We start from the raw sequence: 21,485 nt of genomic DNA on the forward strand, positions 1-21,485 counted from the left end.
ATATATACTTTGCAAAATAATACATGCAAAACACTTGCAATAAATCTGGATAACTTATTCCCAGAGATATGCAGTTTTCAGCACAAAGTGATTGAGAGAGTTGCACGGAAACATAACATTGAAGGATCTGAAACAAGAGGTGGTGATAGATACTAGATAGTGACCCACAATACTAAAAGTCTACAACAATAGCCAAAAGACCAACAATACTACAACGATAACCAAAAGATACACGTTTTTATATTCATCTTATCTTTCGGAAAAGACCTCACAAAATAATCAAATTAACAGCTAACACCCGTTGTGTAACGAAAAAAAAGTGTTACAAAAAAACAGCTAACACCCGCCGCGTTTTGATAGAGTCATGCAACCTCATCAGTTAACAACATACAAAAAGAAATATTTAATCATGTTACTCTCACATATGGCCGCGAGCTATAATCAAATGTTTTTCTATCCATCACATCTTACAACTAATCGCATCAGTTAATTATAAAATCAACAGAGAAAAAAATTCTAAATCATTAGAATTCTAACGACATAAACTCATAATCTGCAAAGAATTAGCCACACAACAAACACAAACAATAAACTGAGATTTGAGATTAATTGTAAATCGCAGGTCGTAGCTATAAGTAAAAACGTCATTATTAAACTTCAAAACCGAAAACTGTCCTAATATTCTTTAATCTTAATCTAATTAATTAGTCTCTCACTCTCACAAATATCTTCTGTGTAGGCCCTTGTGAAGGTCTCCATTTGAGTGTAAGATGACAGCCTAACGAACCAGCCTGTAAAGTAGGTACAGAGAAGAAAATCTGCAGAAACTTCCACTTCAAAAGTCTCTGTCTTTCCCTTTTCAGTCTCTACTCTCTAGCAGTTGATCGATTCATGTTCGTCCCAAAACATCATTCTCACCCAAATTAGGTTTCTCGCCATGTGAATCCAAACCCCCCTCCAAAGCTTCCAAATTCCTCTTCTCCCCCAATTCATTTCACCTTCTTCAAGAGCAATCTCAAACAACACATCTTCTTGTTCTTAATAAAAAACAATGGTGTTCATTACAAGACCACTTGTTCTTCTTGTTCTGTTCCTCTCTTGTTCTGCCTTGTACACTCCGCCAGATAACTACCTAATCTCTTGTGGCTCGTCGCAGAACATAACCTTCCAAGGCAGAACCTTCGTTCCAGAGTCTCTCCTCCTCAAAACCGGAAACTCCTCCGTAGCAGCATCAACCAACTCCAACTCCAACTCCAGCAACATCTCCATATACCAAACCGCTTGCGTCTTCTTCGGTTTAGCTTCGTACCGGTTCAAAATCACATCCCCGGGTCGACATTGGATCCGTCTCCACTTCTCACCAATCAAAAACACCACGTGGAACTTAACCTCCGCTTCGATCACGGTCCTAACAGACGACTTCGTCCTCTTGAACAACTTCTCGCTCAACAACCAAATCTTAAAAGAGTACACAGTCAACGTCACCACAGACTCCTTAACGTTGACTTTCATCCCTTCGAACAGTTACTGTTAATTAATTTTATGATTTCGATTATGAAATCTACACCAAGACCTAATCTAGATTTGATTTAATTCAACCCTAACACATTTCTAAAGAAGGTAGAAGCACTAACCTTGATCCATGCTTAGATGCAATTCCACCAATTGATCTTCTCCTCTTTAACCTTCTCCTTTTTGGTGATTTCCTTGATGGACAAGAAATCCCAAACCTTCCTTAATCTCTCCTTTTGATAAATATTATTGTTGTGTTGTGTTTTAGAGAGACTCGTAAGAATACGTATCTCCAACACATGATGAATGAGTCACTTTTATATTAATCAAAGGGTGTGTCTTAACCAACACACCTCTTCCACACAACACTTTGATATTAACCGCACAAGTGCATTATAATATATCATCATATATATTTGACCTTATGGTAATATATTCCATTATTATTACCTTTTACATATATGATCATGAGATTAAGGACATTTATAAATATAAGGTAAAGTAGGAGGGTTATCAATACACCCGGATTCTAACTCTTTAATAGAAACCGATCCATCACGGTATCGCCTTTTATATTAGAATCTAAAACATTAATATGAACTTGAACTTTATATTAAACCAATAGAAACATAGGTCATATAGAATATAAAATATTCTTACATTCTCCCACTTGACCTTTGTGTCGACTTAAGGGTTTAATAACTTTAATGTGCACTTTAATATCAAGTTCACTTGATCTTTACTAAAATTAAAACTGATCGAATCATGGCGGTTGTATGTCATTTAATCGGCATAGTCCCTTCCATGTACCACAAACCAATTCTAACTTTATATTATCCTTACATGAGAAGAACCTTTATTTCTCAAACCAACTATATGTTATCTACGAACCATAAGTGTATACATATACTTTAATGATAACATAATTAATAAATCAGAAACATAACTTTATGTGAATTCTCAGTGTCAAATACATAATGAGCATCCCATAACTAAAATAGCAAAGCCTTATCTATAATACCCATACGTTCTACATGGCCATTGAACGCCTTGGGTGGTAAACCTTTAGTTAGCGGATCCGCTACCATCATGTCCGTCTTTATGTGCTCGAATGACACTCTCTGTTTCTGAACTTCTTCTTTAACAGACAGGTACTTTAACTCCATGTTCTTAGCACCCTTCGAGTACTTGTCGTTCTTCGAAAAGAAGACAGCTGCAGAATTATCGCAGTAAATTCTCAGCGGCTTGGCTATAGTGTCGACAATCCGAAGCCCTGAGATAAAGTTCCGCAGCCATAGTGCATGAATTGTGGCCTCAAAGCATGCCACAAATTCAGCCTCCATAGTGGAAGTAGCAATGACAGACTGCTTTCCACTCTTCCATGATATTGCTCCCCCAGCTAATAGGAACAAGTAGCCCAACGTCGATTTTCTGCTATCAACGCATCCGGCATAGTCTGAATCTGAATATCCAATGACTTCCAGCTGATCAGATCTCCTATATGTAAGCATGCTCTCTTTGGTGCCTTGCAAGTACCTGAGAACCTTCTTTGCAGCTTTCCAGTGGTCCATTCCGGGATTACTTTGATATCGACCCAACATTCCAACAGCAAAGTTGATATCAGGTCGAGTACATGTTTGAACATAGTTCAAACTCCCAACCACCGATGCATAGGGAATTCTTTCCATTTCTTTACGCTCCAATTCATTTTTAGGACATTGCATTTTACTGAACTTGTCCCCCTTCTGAATTGGAGTTATTCCTGCAGAGCATTTCTCCATTTTATATCTCTTTAAGATCTTATTGATATATCCTTCCTGAGACAAACTTAACAGTCCTTGTGATCTATCTCGAAATATTTCTATCCCGATCACATAAGATGCCTCACCCATATCTTTCATTTCAAAGTTCTTAGAGAGATACTTCTTCACATCATGTAACATACCCATGTCATTTGCAGCAAGTAAAATATCATCAACATATAGGACTAAAATCACAAACTTACTCCCACTGATCTTAATGTAGATACATCGATCAACAATGATCTCTACAAAACCATATGAAGTGATGGTATCATTAAACTTTATATACCATTGTCGAGAAGCTTGTTTTAGTCCATATATTGACCTTCTCAGCTTACACACCAAATTTTCTTTTCCTGCGACCACGAATCCTTCAGGTTGGTCCATATATACTTCCTCCTCAAGATCTCCATTCAGAAAGGCGGTTTTCACATCCATCTGGTGAAGCTCAAGATCATAATGAGTCACCAAAGCCAAAACAATTCTAAGAGAATCCTTCTTTGAAACCGGAGAGAAGGTCTCTTTATAGTCAATGCCATCTTTCTGGGTGAAACCTTTAGCAACAAGGCGAGACTTGCGTCTTTCAGGTTTACCTTTCGAGTCATGTTTAGTCTTATAGACCCATTTACAACCAATGGTTTTGAAACCATCAGGCAACTCTACTAAGTCCCATACATGATTATCATCCATAGATTTCATTTCTTCTTTTGAGGCATCAAACCACTCTTCAGAATTGTCACTTTCCATGGCCATTTTGAATGAGATCGGATCGTCATCGATGCTTATGTCACATTCATTTTCAATAGTGTAAACCACGTAATCGTTTGAAATAGCGGATCTTCTTTCTCTTCCAGATCGCCTTAAAGGTATTTGTGGTTCACTATTCTCTTCTTGAATTATGACATGTTCATCAACAGTATTTTCAGCTAGTAGGATTGGCTCATCATTATGTTGTCCTATTGTGTCATTAGAGTCTGATGCAACAATAGGAACAACTACTTCAGGTGGAACTACAGGTGAAGGAACTTCAACCTGAATTTCATTAATGTCCACTTTTCGTGGTTCACCACTCCCACTAGTTTCACCGTTTTCAATGAACCTAGCATTACCCGAATCAACTATTCTCGTACTATGGTTAGGACAATAAAATGTATACCCCTTTGATTTTTCAGGATAGCCAATGAAAAATCCACTGACAGTCCTAGAATCAAGTTTCTTTTCATGTGGATTATATAGCCTTACTTCTGCTGGACAACCCCACACACGTAGATGTCTTAAACTAGGTTTCTTTCCCGTCCACAGCTCATAAGGAGTCTTAGGAACTGCCTTACTAGGAACCCGGTTCAGCAAATATGTTGCAGTTCTTAATGCATATATCCACAAAGAAAGGGGTAATGAGCAATTACTCAACATGCTCCTAACCATCTCTATTAAGGTACGGTTCCGCCTCTCAGCTACACCGTTTTGCTGAGGAGTACCAGGCATTGTGTATTGCGCACATATGCCTCTACTTTCAAGTAACTTTGCAAATGGACCAGGACATTGTCCACTTTCATCGAATTTTCCATAAAATTCACCACCTCTGTCAGATCTCACTATTTTAACCTTTTTATCTAACTGCCTTTCCACCTCATCAATGAATATTTCTAGAACATTCACAGACTTAGACTTTTCATGCAGTAGATAGGTATATCCATACCGTGAGTAATCATCAATAAATGTGATGAAATATTTTTCGCCACTCCATGATGGAGCATCAAAAGGGCCACATATATCGGTGTGTATTAACTCAAGAAGTTGAGTGCTTCTTGTGGCTGGTTTCTTTAAAGTATGTTTCGTCTGCTTTCCCTTAATGCAGTCTATGCATACATCTAAGTCACTGAAATCCAACTGAGGAAGAATTTCATTCTTTATTAACCTCTTAATTCTTTCTTTGGAAATATGACCTAGTCGTTGATGCCACAAGAAAGCAGAACTTTCATTAATTGCGCTACGCTTAATGCCTCGACTTTCAACATTAAATAGGGATTCAGAAAACTTTGCATCAAGGTTGAACTTATAAAGTGAATCAAATAAAATACCACTACCATAAAAGTAATCATTTCGGTACAATGTGAAAACACCATGTGCAACCTTAATACTAAAACCTAAATTGTCCAACCTACTAACAGAAACAAGATTTCTAGCACACTCAGGTACATAGAGACACCCTTCAAGATCCACATGACTTCCAGTGTCCAAGATCAATCTATACGTCCCAATTCCTTCTATTTGTGCCTTCATCCTGTTTCCCATGAACAAGTACTGTTCAGGTCCTCTTATGGGTTGGATCGAACTGAATCCCTGTTTAATATGAGACACGTGAGTAGTAGCACCAGAATCTAACCACCAAGTATTATTAGGAACTTCAACAAGATTCATTTCATAGCAAACAAAGCTGTAATGTTTACCTTTCTTGTCGAACCAATCCTTCCTTTTAGGACAATCCTTCTTGAAGTGTCCTACTTGCTTACAAAAGAAACACTTCTTTTCCTTCTGGATTTGACTTTGAGGTCCTTTCACGAAGTTTTTAGCATTCCTTTTGCCTTTCCTACTTGATGTTCTTTTGCTGCTACTGGCACTTCCAAGACCTACGAGGTTAGCAACTTGTTCTTTCATCTTCCTTAGTCTCCCCTCTTCTTGAATTAGCATAGCCTTTAATTCCTTAAAGTTCCATTTATCCTTAATGGTGTTGTAATTCACCTGGAACTGGCTAAATTCAAGGGGTAGAGAGTTCATGATGAATTGGACCAAGAATTGCTCATGTACCTCCATTCCCAAGGTCATTAACTTTGCTGCCAGATTAGACATATGCGTCAAATGATCATGGATTGGCTGAGACCAGTCAAACTTCTTTGTAGTTAGCTCATTCATGAGACTTCCTACAATCGACTTGTCAGCCAATTCAGATTCTGAACACTCCTTAATTTTCTCTAGGAATTCCCTTGCTTTCTCTGTCTTAGGCATTGATGGTTTAATACTTTCTGCCATCGTCAACCTCATAAGGTTCAAGCTCAGCCTGTTAGATCGCTCCCATCTCTCATAACGAGACTTTTCAGATTCGGAGCTATCTACTGTAATAGCTGAGGGTTCCTCATCAGTTAGTATGGCAGAGTCCAAAGCCATTACACCCAGTGTAAACCGGATTTGCTCGAACCACTCACCATAGTTGAGGCCATTAAACTTTACCACAGAGTTAGCAGATGCAAACACATTTGATGTAGCTGCAAGCATTCATACATGTTTACCCGTTAGTGCTTTGAAACTTTAATATATATTCAGACTAATAGAAACTTTAACACTTGTATTTTAAATAACCTTTGGGCAATATTTAAATACAAGTACTTTCAGTGATGCTAGTAATAAATACTTTAATATTAATCAAATCAAACACTAATCAAATAAGTATGTTATCTTTGGATATACATATTATCGACTATAGTAAGAAATGATTAATTCTTTTATTATTATTAATCATATTCAATGATCCACCTTTGGGTGATCTCCTAGAATATAAATAATAAATTAATTGATTGATCAAATTTTTATGTCATTTAGCATCCTTGATCTTGATCAATTATAAACTCTATAATTATTTTTAATATTTATATGTCATATAACAAGGTCACTTTGGCGACTATCATATTATATACATATAAACATTAAAATATCTAAGGGAAAACTACTTAAATTGTGTTAATATTTCATAACACAATTACTTGATCATTAAAATGCAGCGGAAGCATTTTTTTTTTTTTATAACTATAATAAAATAAACTTCAGTTAAGTATATATTTATTCATGCCTTTTCGTGACATGTTCAATGTTACTGGCGAGCGAACCATTAACCGAAACATGACAACAACAACTTAATGCATCTTGTTTAATTTAAATATTCATTTAGTTTGATAGATAATTCACGTGTATACAACACACTAAATGAATTGCCATATGCTAACGTCATGCATATGAAATTCCAGACACGTAAAGCTTATGGCATCGTAAATCATTACGAGAATAACGTACTTGATCTTCTGATACCAAATCATTATATACATTCTTTTCTCTTACGATGCCTTACTTTAAGGCCAAATTAATTACTGTGATTTAAAACAAATCTCATGAACACTCTTTAAAACGGTTGATACCGTATATGTTCATGAACAAAAAAAAAAAAAAAATTTATTCTAGATTAAAAAAAATTAATTTATGCATGTGCCTTAATGATTACAACCGTAAACACTACCGCATGATGCAAAAGACAAACTCACGAATGCACATGTTGACAAAATTCCAGAATCACTTAATCATGCATGCTACGTTAGTTACTTCTAAACAATTACGAACAAACGCGACTTTCTAATGCATTCCAGAATTTCTAACGCAATGACGATCATGAACACACGCTTGAGAATTACCGATACGTTTAAGTGTTTGACGCCATACGTTCAGTAACGGTGAATTAAACAAATCTAGTTGGCTCTGATACCACATGTTAATTAATTTTATGATTTCGATTATGAAATCTACACCAAGACCTAATCTAGATTTGATTTAATTCAACCCTAACACATTTCTAAAGAAGGTAGAAGCACTAACCTTGATCCATGCTTAGATGCAATTCCACCAATTGATCTTCTCCTCTTTAACCTTCTCCTTTTTGGTGATTTCCTTGATGGACAAGAAATCCCAAACCTTCCTTAATCTCTCCTTTTGATAAATATTATTGTTGTGTTGTGTTTTAGAGAGACTCGTAAGAATACGTATCTCCAACACATGATGAATGAGTCACTTTTATATTAATCAAAGGGTGTGTCTTAACCAACACACCTCTTCCACACAACACTTTGATATTAACCGCACAAGTACATTATAATATATCATCATATATATTTGACCTTATGGTAATATATTCCATTATTATTACCTTTTACATATATGATCATGAGATTAAGGACATTTATAAATATAAGGTAAAGTAGGAGGGTTATCAATACACCCGGATTCTAACTCTTTAATAGAAACCGATCCATCACGGTATCGCCTTTTATATTAGAATCTAAAACATTAATATGAACTTGAACTTTATATTAAACCAATAGAAACATAGGTCATATAGAATATAAAATATTCTTACAGTTACTCCTTCGCGTTCGTCAACGCGTTCGAAGTCGTCTCTGTTCCGGACACCCTTATACCCGACCAAGCCACAACTCTAAACCCTTCGTCTCCTGTCCCTCTCTCCCACCTCGCGTTCGAAACAGTCTACAGGCTAAACATGGGAGGACCGTTACTGACTCCAGAGAACGACACGTTGGGGAGACGATGGGAGAACGACGCAGAGTATCTCCACGTGAACAGCTCTGTTCTCGTAGTAACAGCAAACCCATCTTCGATAAAATACTCTGTCTCGGTGACTCAAGAAACAGCTCCCAACATGGTTTACGCTACTGCTGATATGATGGGAGAAGATGCCAACGTGGCGGCTCCGAGTTTTAACTTGACTTGGGTTCTCCCTGTGGATCCGAGTTTCAGTTACTTTGTTCGTGTTCACTTCTGCGATATCGTGAGTCAAGCGATGATGAACACGCTAGTGTTCAATCTTTACGTGAATGATGATCTCGCTCACAAGAGTCTTGACCTGTCTTCGTTGACTAACGGTCTCAGAGTTCCGTACTTTGACGATTACGTCGCCCACGCGTCTGGTGAGTCTTTGACCGTTAGCGTTGGGCCTGACTCTCTAGCTGATATCACCAACGCGACTATGAGTGGGTTAGAGGTTTTGAAGATTAGTAACGGCGCTAAGAGCTTAAGCGGAGTTTCTCCGGTTAAGTCTCTTCTCTTCCCTGGAGGAGGTTTCAACAAGAAAGTTGTTTTCTTCGGCTCCGCGGTTGTTGCGGTTACATCGGTTTTGTTGATCGCGGTTTGCTGCTATTGCTGTTTAGCTGCTTCAAGGAAGAAAAGTCCTCAAAAAGGCGGTAACGGTAACGGTAACGGACATCCGTGGCTGCCGTTGCCGTTATACGGACTCTCTCAGACTTCTCACAAGAGCAACACGGCGAGCTGCATTTCGTTGGCTTCCACGCATCTCGGCCGCTGCTTTATGTTCCAAGAAATAATGGAGGCTACCAACAAGTTTGACGAGTGCTCGCTGCTCGGTGTTGGAGGATTCGGCCGGGTTTATAAAGGGACGTTAGAAGACGGGACGAAAGTCGCTGTCAAGAGAGGTAACCCGAGTTCGGAACAAGGCATGGCTGAGTTCAGAACTGAGATCGAAATGCTGTCTAAACTCAGACACAGACACCTTGTTTCCCTGATCGGGTACTGTGACGAGAGATCGGAGATGATTCTTGTATACGAATACATGGCGAACGGACCGCTGAGGAGCCATCTCTACGGAGGTGAGCTTCCTCCGCTGTCGTGGAAACAAAGACTTGAGGTTTGCATCGGTGCAGCGAGGGGGTTGCATTACCTGCACACCGGGGCGTCGCTTGGCATCATACACCGCGATGTGAAGACTACTAACATCTTACTGGACGAGAATTTAGTTGCGAAGGTCGCGGATTTTGGTTTATCCAAAACCGGACCTTCGCTCGACCAAACTCATGTGAGTACTGCGGTTAAAGGAAGCTTCGGGTATCTCGACCCGGAGTACTTCAGGAGACAGCAGTTAACCGAGAAGTCTGACGTGTACTCGTTCGGAGTTGTTCTGATGGAAGTGCTCTGTTGTAGACCGGCTTTAAACCCGGTTTTGCCGAGGGAGCAAGTGAACATAGCGGAATGGGCCATGGCGTGGCAGAAGAAGGGTCTTCTTGATCAGATCATGGACGGTAACTTAACCGGGAAAGTGAACACTGCGTCGCTTAAGAAGTTCGGTGAGACGGCTGAGAAGTGTTTAGAGGAGTATGGAGTGGATAGGCCTTCGATGGGAGATGTGTTGTGGAACTTGGAGTACGCGTTGCAGCTGGAAGAAACGTCTTCGGCTTTAATGGAGGCTGATGATAATAGTACAAACCATATTCATGGGATTCCTATGGCGCCAATGGAGTCGTTTGATAATAGTGTGAGTATAGACATAGTTGATAGAGGAGGAGTAAACTTGGGGACAGGGACTGATGATGATGCGACTACGAGTGCTGTGTTTTCGCAGCTTGTTCATCCTCGTGGAAGGTAGAAGAAGACAAAAGCATTTGGTTAGACATTGTTTGTTTCGTAATTTACAGAAAATAACAGATATCTATAAGACTTCCAAAAATTTTCGTTCTGATATTTGTTTCGAATTTTGCAGAATTGGTTATGAAATATAGTGAGTTCTGATGTTTTAAAGCAAACAAAAATCAGAATGTGATTATTTATATTTAACTGTTTTGTATTTCATTATTATTTTCCTCTAAATAAAAAGTATAGCTTTTTAAACATTCAGAATCTCAATTCGCTTCAGTTTTTATACTACTAGCACGCGTATAAATGTTTATGAATCTCAAGTTTCAAATCTTCTTTAATTGCATTACATAAGTGTGACGACGCCATTTCAGAGAATTTTGGATACTCACAACTGCAAGTCACAAGTAGACATATGTGTGTTTCTAAATTCTAAGTTAATTGTAACTAAACACAATATCCAAACGGAATCTGAAAAAAAAAACTCAAATCCAATCCAAACCATTTTAAAAGTAATCTCGAAATTAGATTTAAGGACCACATATTTTGGGTATCAGGTATAAACCGAACTGAAATATGAACTAGTACCCGAAATTATCTTAAGTTAGTAAAACATATTTACCCATTTTACATATATAACTTAAGGTATTTAGATATCTATCTATACTATTATTTATGAAATGATTTTATTAATTAGTTATATTTTTCATGATTTTAGGTAATTTTGTTTATTTGTCATGTTTTTAATAATTTTAGTTAGTATATAATTTTGCTTATTTGTCGTATTTTTAGTTAATTCATTATTTTAAATAATATCTGTAATATAATTTAAATGTAATTTTTTATTATTTAGTTACATAAGTTTAATATTTATTTGTTAGTACAACTTTAAATAAATATTTCAAAAGCATGAAAATAATTTATTCTAATGGGTTTGATATATATCTATTTACGTACATTTGTAAAATAATTAAACTCATAACTTATAGGTAGAACACCTGGTTTAAGGATATTTTGAAAATTTGCTTTAAACTGATTTAATGCTTCCAGCTTTAGATAGTTTGGCTAGTTTTTTTATTTGTTTCAAAATTTTAGAATAATTTAAGGTATTTAGATATAACCCAATCCGAACTGAATACGAGAAAAATCTGACCTAATCCGATCTAAAATTCAGGAAAATATGAATGTGATTTTTGAGGATAGTCTAATAAACGGATGCAAATTCGAACCTGAGCGCCCAAGTCTCCTCACAAGCACAACATGTTTAGGAAGAACAATCTTTTAAAAAATTGCAAAAATAATGCGGTGAGCGTGGATCGAACACGCGACCTTCAGATCTTCAGTCTGACGCTCTCCCAACTGAGCTATCCCCGCTTTTGTTAACTTTTCATTTGCTAACTAACATATTTGTTTATTGATAGTTTCTTTCTCTGCTCTTCATGAACTTGTTGTTTTGGGACTGGTGGATTACGCAGTGTTTATAAATATTACATATCATTAACAATGATTAGCTTAATACAAACTGGAATACATGGTGGATAATACATTGCATAAGTGGTACATAGTAAGGTTTATCCAACACTTATTTATACTTAAAAACCTCCAGCAGAAGCTAGTGCTCTCTGGTATTATTCTTCTGTGATTCTTTACTTCCTGCAGATGATTCCATTACCAGAAGACGCTCCACGGGTACAATCCAAAGTAGCATATTCAATCTCTGACTTAACAGAATCAATCTCTGCTTGTTGTGATCCAGAGAAGATGCAAGTTTTACAGTCATTGGAGAGGAGAGATGAGGTCTTGAAGCTGTCTTCACCACCAACCACTGGCATTGCGACTCCAGGCTTAGCCGGATTCTGGAAGTCCGGTTTGTAGGTTCGTCCTAAGATTCCATCGACCTTTGGTGAAAGGTTGAAGAATTTGAACTGAACCTCAAGATGAGCAAAACAATCATCTGATGGTACTTTGTAGCTGTGGATCCTGTCGTCTTCTTTTGTCACTGGAACAACATTGACCATGATCTCGGCCTTGTCTTTGATTGTCACGATCACGCTGTTTTTCATAGTCACTCTCTCGATCTTGATGTCCTTGTTCGGTGAGTACCTTTTTTAAAAAGAAAACATTTAGGTTTCACACTTTCAAGAATCTTGAATACATGTTTGGAACTGAGGCTAACCAGGTGGCGAGAGTTTCTTCGGGGACAGATAGATCTTGGCCATCGAAAGTGAACTTGAGATGGTCTACTTCGCTGTCCCAGGTGGCGGATTTGGCGGCATCGAGAGAGAACTTGTGGGAGTTGAAGAGGAATCCGAGAGCTTGGATCCATGTGAAGTCTCTGGCACGACCAGCGGGTCTGTGGCCAATGAACCTACCATTGATCTGAAGGTCAGAGTCAGAGACGAGGCTGAACTCTTCATTGCTCTTTCCATGAAAGTAAAACACAATGCCGTCTCCTCCAATGAACCTCGGGTCATAACAAGCTGATCCAGGTTTGTTACAGTTTGGTTTCCTCACTATACAATGACATATGATTCATTATATTTGAAAACAATCCAATAGAGGGTGTACGAAACATATGCGAGTAAACTTGTGTGACAAGGAATAAAAAAAAAACTTACTCCGGCATTGGGCGCTGCAAGTGGGTCTATCGCAATCGGCGTAGCAAACTTTGTTCTTTGAATTCATAACGGTTGTGCTTGGACATTCTTCTGGACATTGAATGGTCTTGTAATAGCACCGAGATTTAGGGTTGGTACAGTAAACTCCAGCTGCCTTGGCTTGCAAGAAACAAGTTGCAGCCACAAGAGAAATCACAAGCAAAAGGGTTTTCGAGATCTCCATCTTTGTATCCTTATTTAAAATTAAAGGAGAGAGAGTTGAATGTGTTGGTGATGATGAGGGTTGTAAAATCTAGTTGTGAATTTATAGGAATGAAAGTCAAATGCTTGCTTAATGAAGGGGCTATTATGTTAATTGATTATTGAGGTCCATGCTGAGGAATTGTGTGCCTTCACGGTGACAACATCAACAATTGCACTAAACGTTTTTTTTTAACTTCGTTTCAACGTAAAAGTATGACTATTTCTCCAATTTAAGCATCGTTTAAGATTGATTTTTGTAATGAAGACAAAACTGTATAATATATATCTGAATATTTAATTCTTAGAAAAAAATATTTAATTCTTAGAAGTAAACAATTAAATTTAGTGAAAACCAAAAGAAGTTATTATATAATACTTTTGCATTGTTAAAAAATTGTTAGAAAAGAAAGTAGAATGATCCACATTTTCTCGGTTCTCATAAATATAACAATTGAATATAATACATATAAGTATATAACTTAAGAAGACAAGAACTACTTTGAGTAACATGATTTTTGCTAGAGAATTGTTTTTTTTTCACCGGCTAATATATAATAGCTAGGATGAACTTAGTTAAAGCTTTTCCATAGATTCGTCGCTTTGTAAGGGAACCCACATAAAAGGTGGCGATTTTTGAGGCAGAGTGGCAGACCAAAGAGACATTAGGCCATTAGGGGAACTTCAACTAAACATTGTCCTTTGAGTGTAAAAGGGTTTCAAGCTGTAAAGAGGTGCAAAGATTTGGGCAACTCGAAGAACTCTAAACACTTGGAGATCGTCAGCTCCCTCTCAATGACCGTTTAACAACCATATTAACCAAAATTTTGATGTAGTAACCGTTGAATTATAAAAGTGTAGGCTCTATACCTCTGAGATGTTGCTAATGAATACCACAAACCTAAATGCAGTTCTAACTGAGGACTTAGAGTCCGGATCACGGCCATTATACGTAATTGTCCCACCTCTTTCCAACGAGCACCACTGGTTTGATAAGAGACGTTACCAAATCGTTACTCGGAAGCAAATACAGTATCTCCAGTAGTAAATGAAGGAAGATATCCTAACCTAATCTGAATAAAGGAAGAAAGACAATAAAAATAAAAAGGAAAATGCGGTGAGCGTGGATCGAACACGCGACCTTCAGATCTTCAGTCTGACGCTCTCCCAACTGAGCTATCCCCGCGATGACATAGAAATCCAAACTATCTATATAACACAAATATACCAAGGCACAACAATATATATGAAGGAAACGGCAAAACCTTATAGACACGTTATTTACTTAGCGTTTGTGAAATGTTAAACAAAATGCTTCATCAAAACTGTCATAGAATCTCATTAGTGTTGGTTTGCCAAGTAAAATTACAAATTTGCAAGTTGAATTTGTTTTCTCAATACAAGTTAGACGACAAATATAGTTCATTACTTTGTTTTCTTCATATTCTTGTGAGATTCTGCAATAATGTATCCAAATCGTCATTTCTGACAAAAAAAATCCAAATCTTCACGAACTCAAAAAACTTAATAATCTCATTGATGTTAGACTAATATCAAACGAATAATTTAGACCTCTCGTCAATGGTAAACCATAGCTAAGTTGAGAGTTGCACTGATATGGCGGCCCTCAAATCAGATTGATCTTCTCCGTAGAACTAATTACTTCTCAATGAGTTTAGGAGCTTTGGTAATAATTTTTCTTATAGATATTGGATTGATGGGATCAGCCCACCAGCAAGATTTCTATAGTTTGTTTAGAAGCATTGATAATGAACTTTTCTACATTCAAAAGTTGCTGTAGTTTCCCGAATGCTAGGAAGCAGCAATGGTCGGCCAACTTGGACATTTAAATTCTTAGATGTTTATGTTGAATCGTTTTTTTTTTTTGGTGTAGTCATGCAGTTGGTAAATTTAGCCTGACAGTATATTCAAAGCACTCTGTTTCAAAATGCAAGATTTTTGATGTTTACAATTTCAGAAGTATCTTGACCTTTTGTAATTTGTACGTTAATAAGATTCATTTTCCATCGTTCGCTTCCTCATATTTAGTGTGAGACATACGACAAACCAACTGAACAGTTTGGCTGGAAAATTTAGCATTGAATCATAAAATGACGTGATTTGAGTTAACTATGTTGGCCGACTCTCTACATAATTTCCGTTTATGCGGTTCCTATACTCACTATATCCAAAAATAAAAATATCATAAAATTTTACGTATGATAGGTTTATTTGCCATATGGTACATTGATCGATGAAAATATTCATCTTATTTTTTTATTTTGATTGCAAAAAGTTCTGGACCGAATCTCGTAATTTTTCGGGTTACATACAAAATTCGGTTACTAAATATTTTCTATGAGATTCGAATCTGACATCTCTAGTTTTACACAATTAAAAAAATTGGCTATTTCATGGCTATATGGAGTATTAGCCATGAAAAACAACGAAAACATGACTATATGTTTGTGCCAAATTTGGACTGAAGCTAAATCGTAACATAAAGCACAAATTTTGCTACAAAAATTTTGTGGCAAAAAAAAACACGTTTTACTACTAAATGTTTCATGGCTATGTTAGCTCACTAAATCTATCCGGCAAGTGCTCACAAACTACCATCCCATGATTAGCCTATGAGTTAGCCATGCCGCCTCAACAGGCATTGGAGTAGGAAAAACTTCAAACCGTAGAGCCTTTGCATTGTCAATGCGAAGATGCACTGCTTCACCAGCGCAGCTGCTGGAACTGGAAGCACATATAACCCTAGAAAAGCCTACCAAGACAGCAAACCAATGAGAACTCCAATGCCATTAGAACTCAATATTTTCTCTAATACTACCGTACTTACTTTTTAGAGAACCTTCAGTAGTGGGAGGTTTTCATAGGATCTCTCTCATCTTGAAAAAATATATAAAGATGAAAGAGAAGAAAAACGAGTATATTATTAGGTTATTCATGATATACTTCTAAAATATGTATCATTTTCAATTATTCTATTTCTCTGCAATATTAAAATTTAAATAGATAATTAAATTATATTAAAATATTGCTAATTTTTTTGTTTCTATATCATGGTTAAGAAATTATGGACTGGCAGATCTCTTAGATACATTATTATTTAATTTAGATACCATCTTTAAGAAACTATGAGCTGGAGATGCTCTTGGATACATCATCATTTTTTTTCAAAAATAAATCTGTATTTATTTATTTTCTACATGCACCTTATTTATCAGAATATTCAAAATAATCCATTGTAGAATAAATAAAATTTTGTTACCACACTTCCTAATTTTGTTAACATTCTCTATGCTAAACAAATAAGATCCATTTCCCATGTTCTTTATTCCAAGCTTTATAATTCACTTGATACATAACAGTGTTTTCATAAAAAAGTGTTTCATCTTTCCCTATGTATGGTGAATTGTGAATCCGACCAATCGCATGTTCTTTTAATTCCACAATATGATAAATATATAAGATAACCTTATGTTTCTATTTGTCAAAAGTATCATGAAAGATGATGATATACGTGTGTAAAACACATAGGGGATGGAGGTTACATTACTAGTCAGTAATGGAAGACCTTTATATTTCTCCTACATTTTGTTTGTCGATTTTCCAATGCAAACGATTATAACATAAAATTTACTAGGAAACAACCAATGAGTAGATTTGATGTTTTTTTCAAAAAAAAAAGGATTACAAAGCAAAAAGCAGAACCTCTTTAACCTTTGAAAGATGAAATTCACATTCGAATATTTAGAGCAGGAATTTAAAAAAAAAATTCAGAAATTTTTAAAACAATATAGAGAAAAAAGATAAATGGATTCAGGAATAAATCGAAACATTAACGAAGCCCAAAATATAGCATTTCAATCTTCAAAAGACAACAAAGCATAAGAGAGAAAAAGAGAATGAGGTGAAGAAATGATTCAAATAGTTATGAGACAATACAAAGCATTTAAAATTGAAAACCACAAAGGGAAGAAGATGAACAGCGACCCCAACTCTTAGCTTAAACTTGTGCCGGCTTATCCGCATCATGACCTCCAGTCTCCCAGTTATCCTTTTCATCATCATCAACCACCATGGCTTTGTTTTTCTCCTTCGAGATGAGGCTAGATCCCGGAACATTCTCATCATTAGAAAGACTGGTGGCTGGAGAAGGAGGAGGAGGAGGAGGAACGTTGCTAGTGAACGAATCAAGCGGGTAATTGCTGTAAAAATGATTTCGAGACACAAGAGGACGCACTGGCGTGTTCAGGTCCATGCTTCCTCCTCCAGTGACTCCACCATTCAACGATGGGTAGACGCTGCTGTTATTGTTGCCGCCTCCCATCCACTTAGATGGACCAAGAGAGAGCTCAAGTGATATTGCACCTTGTGAGCTACTGTTATTGTTGTTGTTGTTGCTACAGCTCCCTAAGGTATTAGGTTGAGAAATAGAATTCATAATTTTTGAATCATGTGAGCCATAGCTCGGGTTCATTGTGAAAGGAGGGTATGGGTAGTTACCGCCTCCATTAGGCTTAAAAGGACCAAAAGAGAGACCACTACGGTTAAAATCTGATAAATTAGGGCGGTTATAGTTGTGAGTGACTAAGGGAGCCCCTGAAGAAAAACCATAGTTAGTATTCCCGTATGGAGGAGGCGAAGGATAACCCATGACCTCGCCAATGTTCATTTTTCTGACGCTACTACCCTCTCCTCCTATGGACTCACGAGAGATACCAAGATGCTTATCATTTGATAAAGCGTTAGACGTCGTACCTTGGTAAGAGTTATCATGTTTCTTCCAAAAGCATTGTCCAGGACCAGGAGGAGAATAGATTGGCTCCGCCTGCTTCAGCTTCCTTTCCAGCTCTAGGTCATGCTTGTGGGTCTTTTGGTGAGCGCCTAGGGAGTTAGCGTTGGGGAACCCTCTCTTGCAGATGTTACAAATAAGGGAATGATTATCCAACGATGGATATTTTTTTATCAATTTGTTTATTGCTCGGAGAACACGTAACTCGAAACTTGCCCTCTGAGTTTTCTTGCTTTCAGTTTCAGGCACAACCTCTTGAGGAAGCCCTTGTTTCTGATTGTTCGGATCAGGCACAACCTCTTGAGGAGACACTTGTTTCGGATTGTTCACTTGAGACACGACCTCTCCAGGAGACACTTGTTTTGGATTGTTCATTTCATGCACAACCTCTTGAGGAGACGCTTGTTTCTGATTGTTCACTTCAGGCACGACCTCTTGATGAGGAGACACTTGTTTCGGATTGTTCACTTCAGGCACGACCTCTGGATGAGGAGACACTTGTTTTGGATTGTTCACTTCAGGCACGATCTCTTGAGGAGACACTTGTGTTGGATTGTGCACTTCAGGCACGACCTCTTGAGGAGACCCTTGTGTCGGATTGTTCACTTCAGGCACCACCTCTCGAGGAGACACTTGTTTAGGATTCGTCATTGTACTCTTCTCCTGCACGGCCACAACAATATCATTGAGTCTCTGATCAGTCTCGGGTGAGGAGGAGGAGTTTGAAGGAGACATAGCTTGGTTAACAATTTGTTTTGTAAAACTTTGGTCGGATTGAGTGATGTCTTATTTCTTTTGTGTTAGATTCAAGGAAATGAACTCTCTATTTATTAAGAGGATTCTTTATTGTCTGTCTAACTATTAAGGTATTAAATCTCTGAGGGTAAATTGAAACCATACAAACTAATGACAATGCATATCTATAGTTTTCTTCAATATTATATAGTTATTTATCTTACTATCTTGAATTTTTTTCTCTCTAACTAGTGTTATTTTTTTCTTCAATATATACATCTCTATCTTAGTCAGATTTCCTACATTTGCTTCTTTTTTCTTCTTCTTTTTTGCTTAAATTTGCTTATTTTTATCATGCCTAGATAAATAAAAATCTGTTTTTTTCCTTACTTTGTATGTTATTATTAGGAAAATAGTGACAGTGAAGACAACGTTAAATGATAGTGCATGTGGTCTATTAGGTACATTTTTCTTTACAAAACTAGAGTATCTAGCATTATGAAAATAATTTCTCAGGGACCAATACAAACATTTTAGAGAAATTGCACTGCATATACAAGCATAACCGCTTAATTTGCAGATATGGAAAAGTGCTTTTTTCATCAACACGCGCTTGATTTTATGACTATTCTGCCCCTAGGTTCGTGTAACGCTACCTACAGCCTATTCAATTTCGAAACCACCTATATTCTCTTTCTCATGCGTCACCAAAATCGATACAACACTCATCTCTCTCCTAGTATCTTTCACCGCTCATTTTTTTGGGAGTTCTTCGTCATCTCCGTCGAAAATTATTTTCAGAGGTTTCTAATACCAATCTCCGATCACCGCAAACCTAATTCTGAGTCGCAATTATTTATCACATCCTTTGACGGTAAGTCCATTATTCTACACATCTAATTGTTTTCCTCTGAAGTTTCTTCGAGTAAAACTCTTCGTATATCTTTTTAAGATATCTAAACTCTTTCATTTTCATCATATGCAATTTGGTAAATCTGTTAAATATTCCGATCCCGTGCAGATTTCATGTTCCCCACGGGAGATCAAATGGCAGACACCTTTTTCCATCTCGGTTCTTTGCCATTGGAGATGAACCCGATGGTCTGAGAGTCACTTTCTACCACCTACCACAAGCCTGGATGCATAAAGCATATATTAGAGACACTCGAGGAAGACGAACTCGAAGTCCTAAAGGCGTCGTCTTTTGGAAAATTCATAGAGTTGGCAGACCAGTCTCCATATTTCGGTCGTCTTGGACGTTTCATGATGTCGAGACAGCTTAAAGTAAACAAGAAATACGAGGCAATGGTATTAAACCAGCACATGCAAGGACGCTGGACACGGCTGAAAATGTAAGTATTCAATTGATATATCTATTTCTAGTAATAACTGATCATTTGATGTTTCTATTAACCGGTTAACAAACTCAGAAAACATGGACTTTTCTAGATTATACGGCTAACACACACAGAAAACATGAAATTTTCTAGATTATCCAGCTAACACACATATAAAACATGAATTTTATTAGATATCCGGCTAACAAGATAAAATATGTCCATACTTGTAGGTCCATGTTACGTCTATTATTCCTCAGGACCTGAAAGCACTGACCGTGGAAAGGGCAAGGTCTGTCCCTCAAAACCCCAACCACGCTCATTCTGGGGTCACATCCGTCTTGTTCATGATACTTAGCTTGGTTTGTTTGTGTTTGTTTGTAGCAAGAAGATGAAACGAAAGCTAAGAGAGCGCTTGTTACTCTTTGTGAGATTCTCAAGAAGAAGGTGTGGCTTGGTGATAAACATGATAGAGTTGCCATTGCAATTTGTTAAGCTTGCTTTCATGCTTCATCTTGGAGGTTTATCTAAAACTACGTCACTCATATTGTAACTTCAGTGTTGATTGGTTGAAGAGACGTGGTTTACATTAGGAAGCACATGTTCCAAGATGCAGAGATTCAATCTGTTAGTAGCTCTTTAGAAACCAGACCTTCAGTGTCATTACTGTATGGAATCTTGAGAAATACACTTATTGTCTAGATCGGGAAGGATAACATTTTGAATGACCGGCTATGTATGAATGGTAATGTTTTTTTCTGTTTTTTATCCGAACTTGTAATATATTAACCGGGAATGTCAATAATGGTGATTTCTTATGTTTTGCAACACAAGTCCTCCAACCTTCGGATATTTTCTAGTTGGTCCCAATATATTCAAGTGTACAAATAGCTTCACGAATCGGTCCCAGACTTTCAGATTCTACATTCCAAACCCTTTAAAAATCTCCTGAATGGTCCTTACAGTCTTAGTTGTTTTTTCATTGTTTCAATTCAAGTTACAATACTGGGATAATAGGTCATATTACCGGCTAAATGTAATTAAAAAAATCAAGTAAAATCTTAACCGCTTATTCCATTAAATTATTAATTAGTATATATAACCGACTAACTATAAAAATGTCGAGATAACTGGTGTATATTACCGGCTAACTATAACAAATAAAAGTCAAGTAAAATCTTAACCGGCTAAACAACCATTTTAATCATTTGTATTGTAATTTGTTAATGAGTTA

At 37.0% G+C, this 21,485-nt stretch overlaps 3 protein-coding genes and 2 non-coding genes across 6 annotated transcripts; 1 reads left to right on the forward strand and 4 right to left on the reverse strand.

Annotated features, from left to right (window-relative positions):
• Window positions 1-578: 578 nt before the first annotated feature.
• On the forward strand, window positions 579-10,771 carry LOC103857224 (receptor-like protein kinase THESEUS 1). The gene is made up of 2 exons (XM_033286109.1): window positions 579-1,524; window positions 8,493-10,771. Exons 1-2 carry the CDS (start codon window positions 1,052-1,054, stop codon window positions 10,525-10,527), a joined length of 2,508 nt encoding a protein of 835 aa, XP_033142000.1. The 5' UTR covers window positions 579-1,051; the 3' UTR covers window positions 10,528-10,771.
• A 680-nt stretch (window positions 10,772-11,451) lies between these two features.
• Window positions 11,452-16,857, reverse strand: LOC103857042. The gene is made up of 3 exons (XM_033286114.1): window positions 13,129-16,857; window positions 12,691-13,023; window positions 11,452-12,617 (listed from the first exon to the last, which is right to left on the reverse strand). Exons 1-3 carry the CDS (start codon window positions 13,353-13,355, stop codon window positions 12,161-12,163), a joined length of 1,017 nt encoding a protein of 338 aa, XP_033142005.1. The 5' UTR covers window positions 13,356-16,857; the 3' UTR covers window positions 11,452-12,160.
• On the reverse strand, window positions 11,816-11,888 carry TRNAF-GAA. Its single transcript has one exon. It is a non-coding gene; the product is annotated as a tRNA-Phe (tRNA).
• On the reverse strand, window positions 14,486-14,558 carry TRNAF-GAA. The gene has a single exon. It is a non-coding gene; the product is annotated as a tRNA-Phe (tRNA).
• Window positions 16,858-17,181: 324 nt separating the features above from the next.
• On the reverse strand, window positions 17,182-20,262 carry LOC103857225 (GATA zinc finger domain-containing protein 10-like). 2 transcript variants are annotated; one of them, XM_033286112.1, is made up of 2 exons: window positions 18,146-20,262; window positions 17,182-17,797 (listed from the first exon to the last, which is right to left on the reverse strand). In XM_033286112.1, the coding sequence occupies exons 1-2, from the start codon at window positions 18,912-18,914 to the stop codon at window positions 17,391-17,393; spliced, it is 1,176 nt and encodes a 391-aa protein (XP_033142003.1). In that variant the 5' UTR covers window positions 18,915-20,262; the 3' UTR covers window positions 17,182-17,390. The 2 variants fall into 2 exon arrangements, with proteins under 2 accessions (XP_033142003.1, XP_033142002.1); XM_033286111.1 differs by having other exon boundaries at window positions 17,182-17,986.
• Window positions 20,263-21,485: the final 1,223 nt, after the last annotated feature.

Source organism: Brassica rapa, chromosome A03 (assembly GCF_000309985.2).
Source record: "Brassica rapa cultivar Chiifu-401-42 chromosome A03, CAAS_Brap_v3.01, whole genome shotgun sequence".
Taxonomy (NCBI): Eukaryota; Viridiplantae; Streptophyta; class Magnoliopsida; order Brassicales; family Brassicaceae; genus Brassica; species Brassica rapa.

Excerpts from the sequence above, each read along its gene's own strand:
- LOC103857225 (XM_033286111.1), bottom strand. The coding sequence starts at position 18,914 with ATGTCTCCTTCAAACTCCTCCTCCTCACCCGAGACTGATCAGAGACTC. Across the intron at positions 17,987-18,145 it reads ACATGATAACTCTTACCAAG|GGGCTCCCTTAGTCACTCAC; the intron begins GTACGACGTCTA and ends GTTTTTCTTCAG.
- LOC103857042 (XM_033286114.1), bottom strand. The coding sequence starts at position 13,355 with ATGGAGATCTCGAAAACCCTTTTGCTTGTGATTTCTCTTGTGGCTGCA. Across the intron at positions 13,024-13,128 it reads AGCGCCCAATGCCGGAGTAA|GAAACCAAACTGTAACAAAC; the intron begins GTTTTTTTTTTA and ends TTGTATAGTGAG. Across the intron at positions 12,618-12,690 it reads GAAGAAACTCTCGCCACCTG|GTACTCACCGAACAAGGACA; the intron begins GTTAGCCTCAGT and ends TTTTTAAAAAAG.
- LOC103857224 (XM_033286109.1), top strand. The coding sequence starts at position 1,052 with ATGGTGTTCATTACAAGACCACTTGTTCTTCTTGTTCTGTTCCTCTCT. Across the intron at positions 1,525-8,492 it reads ACTTTCATCCCTTCGAACAG|TTACTCCTTCGCGTTCGTCA; the intron begins TTACTGTTAATT and ends ATATTCTTACAG.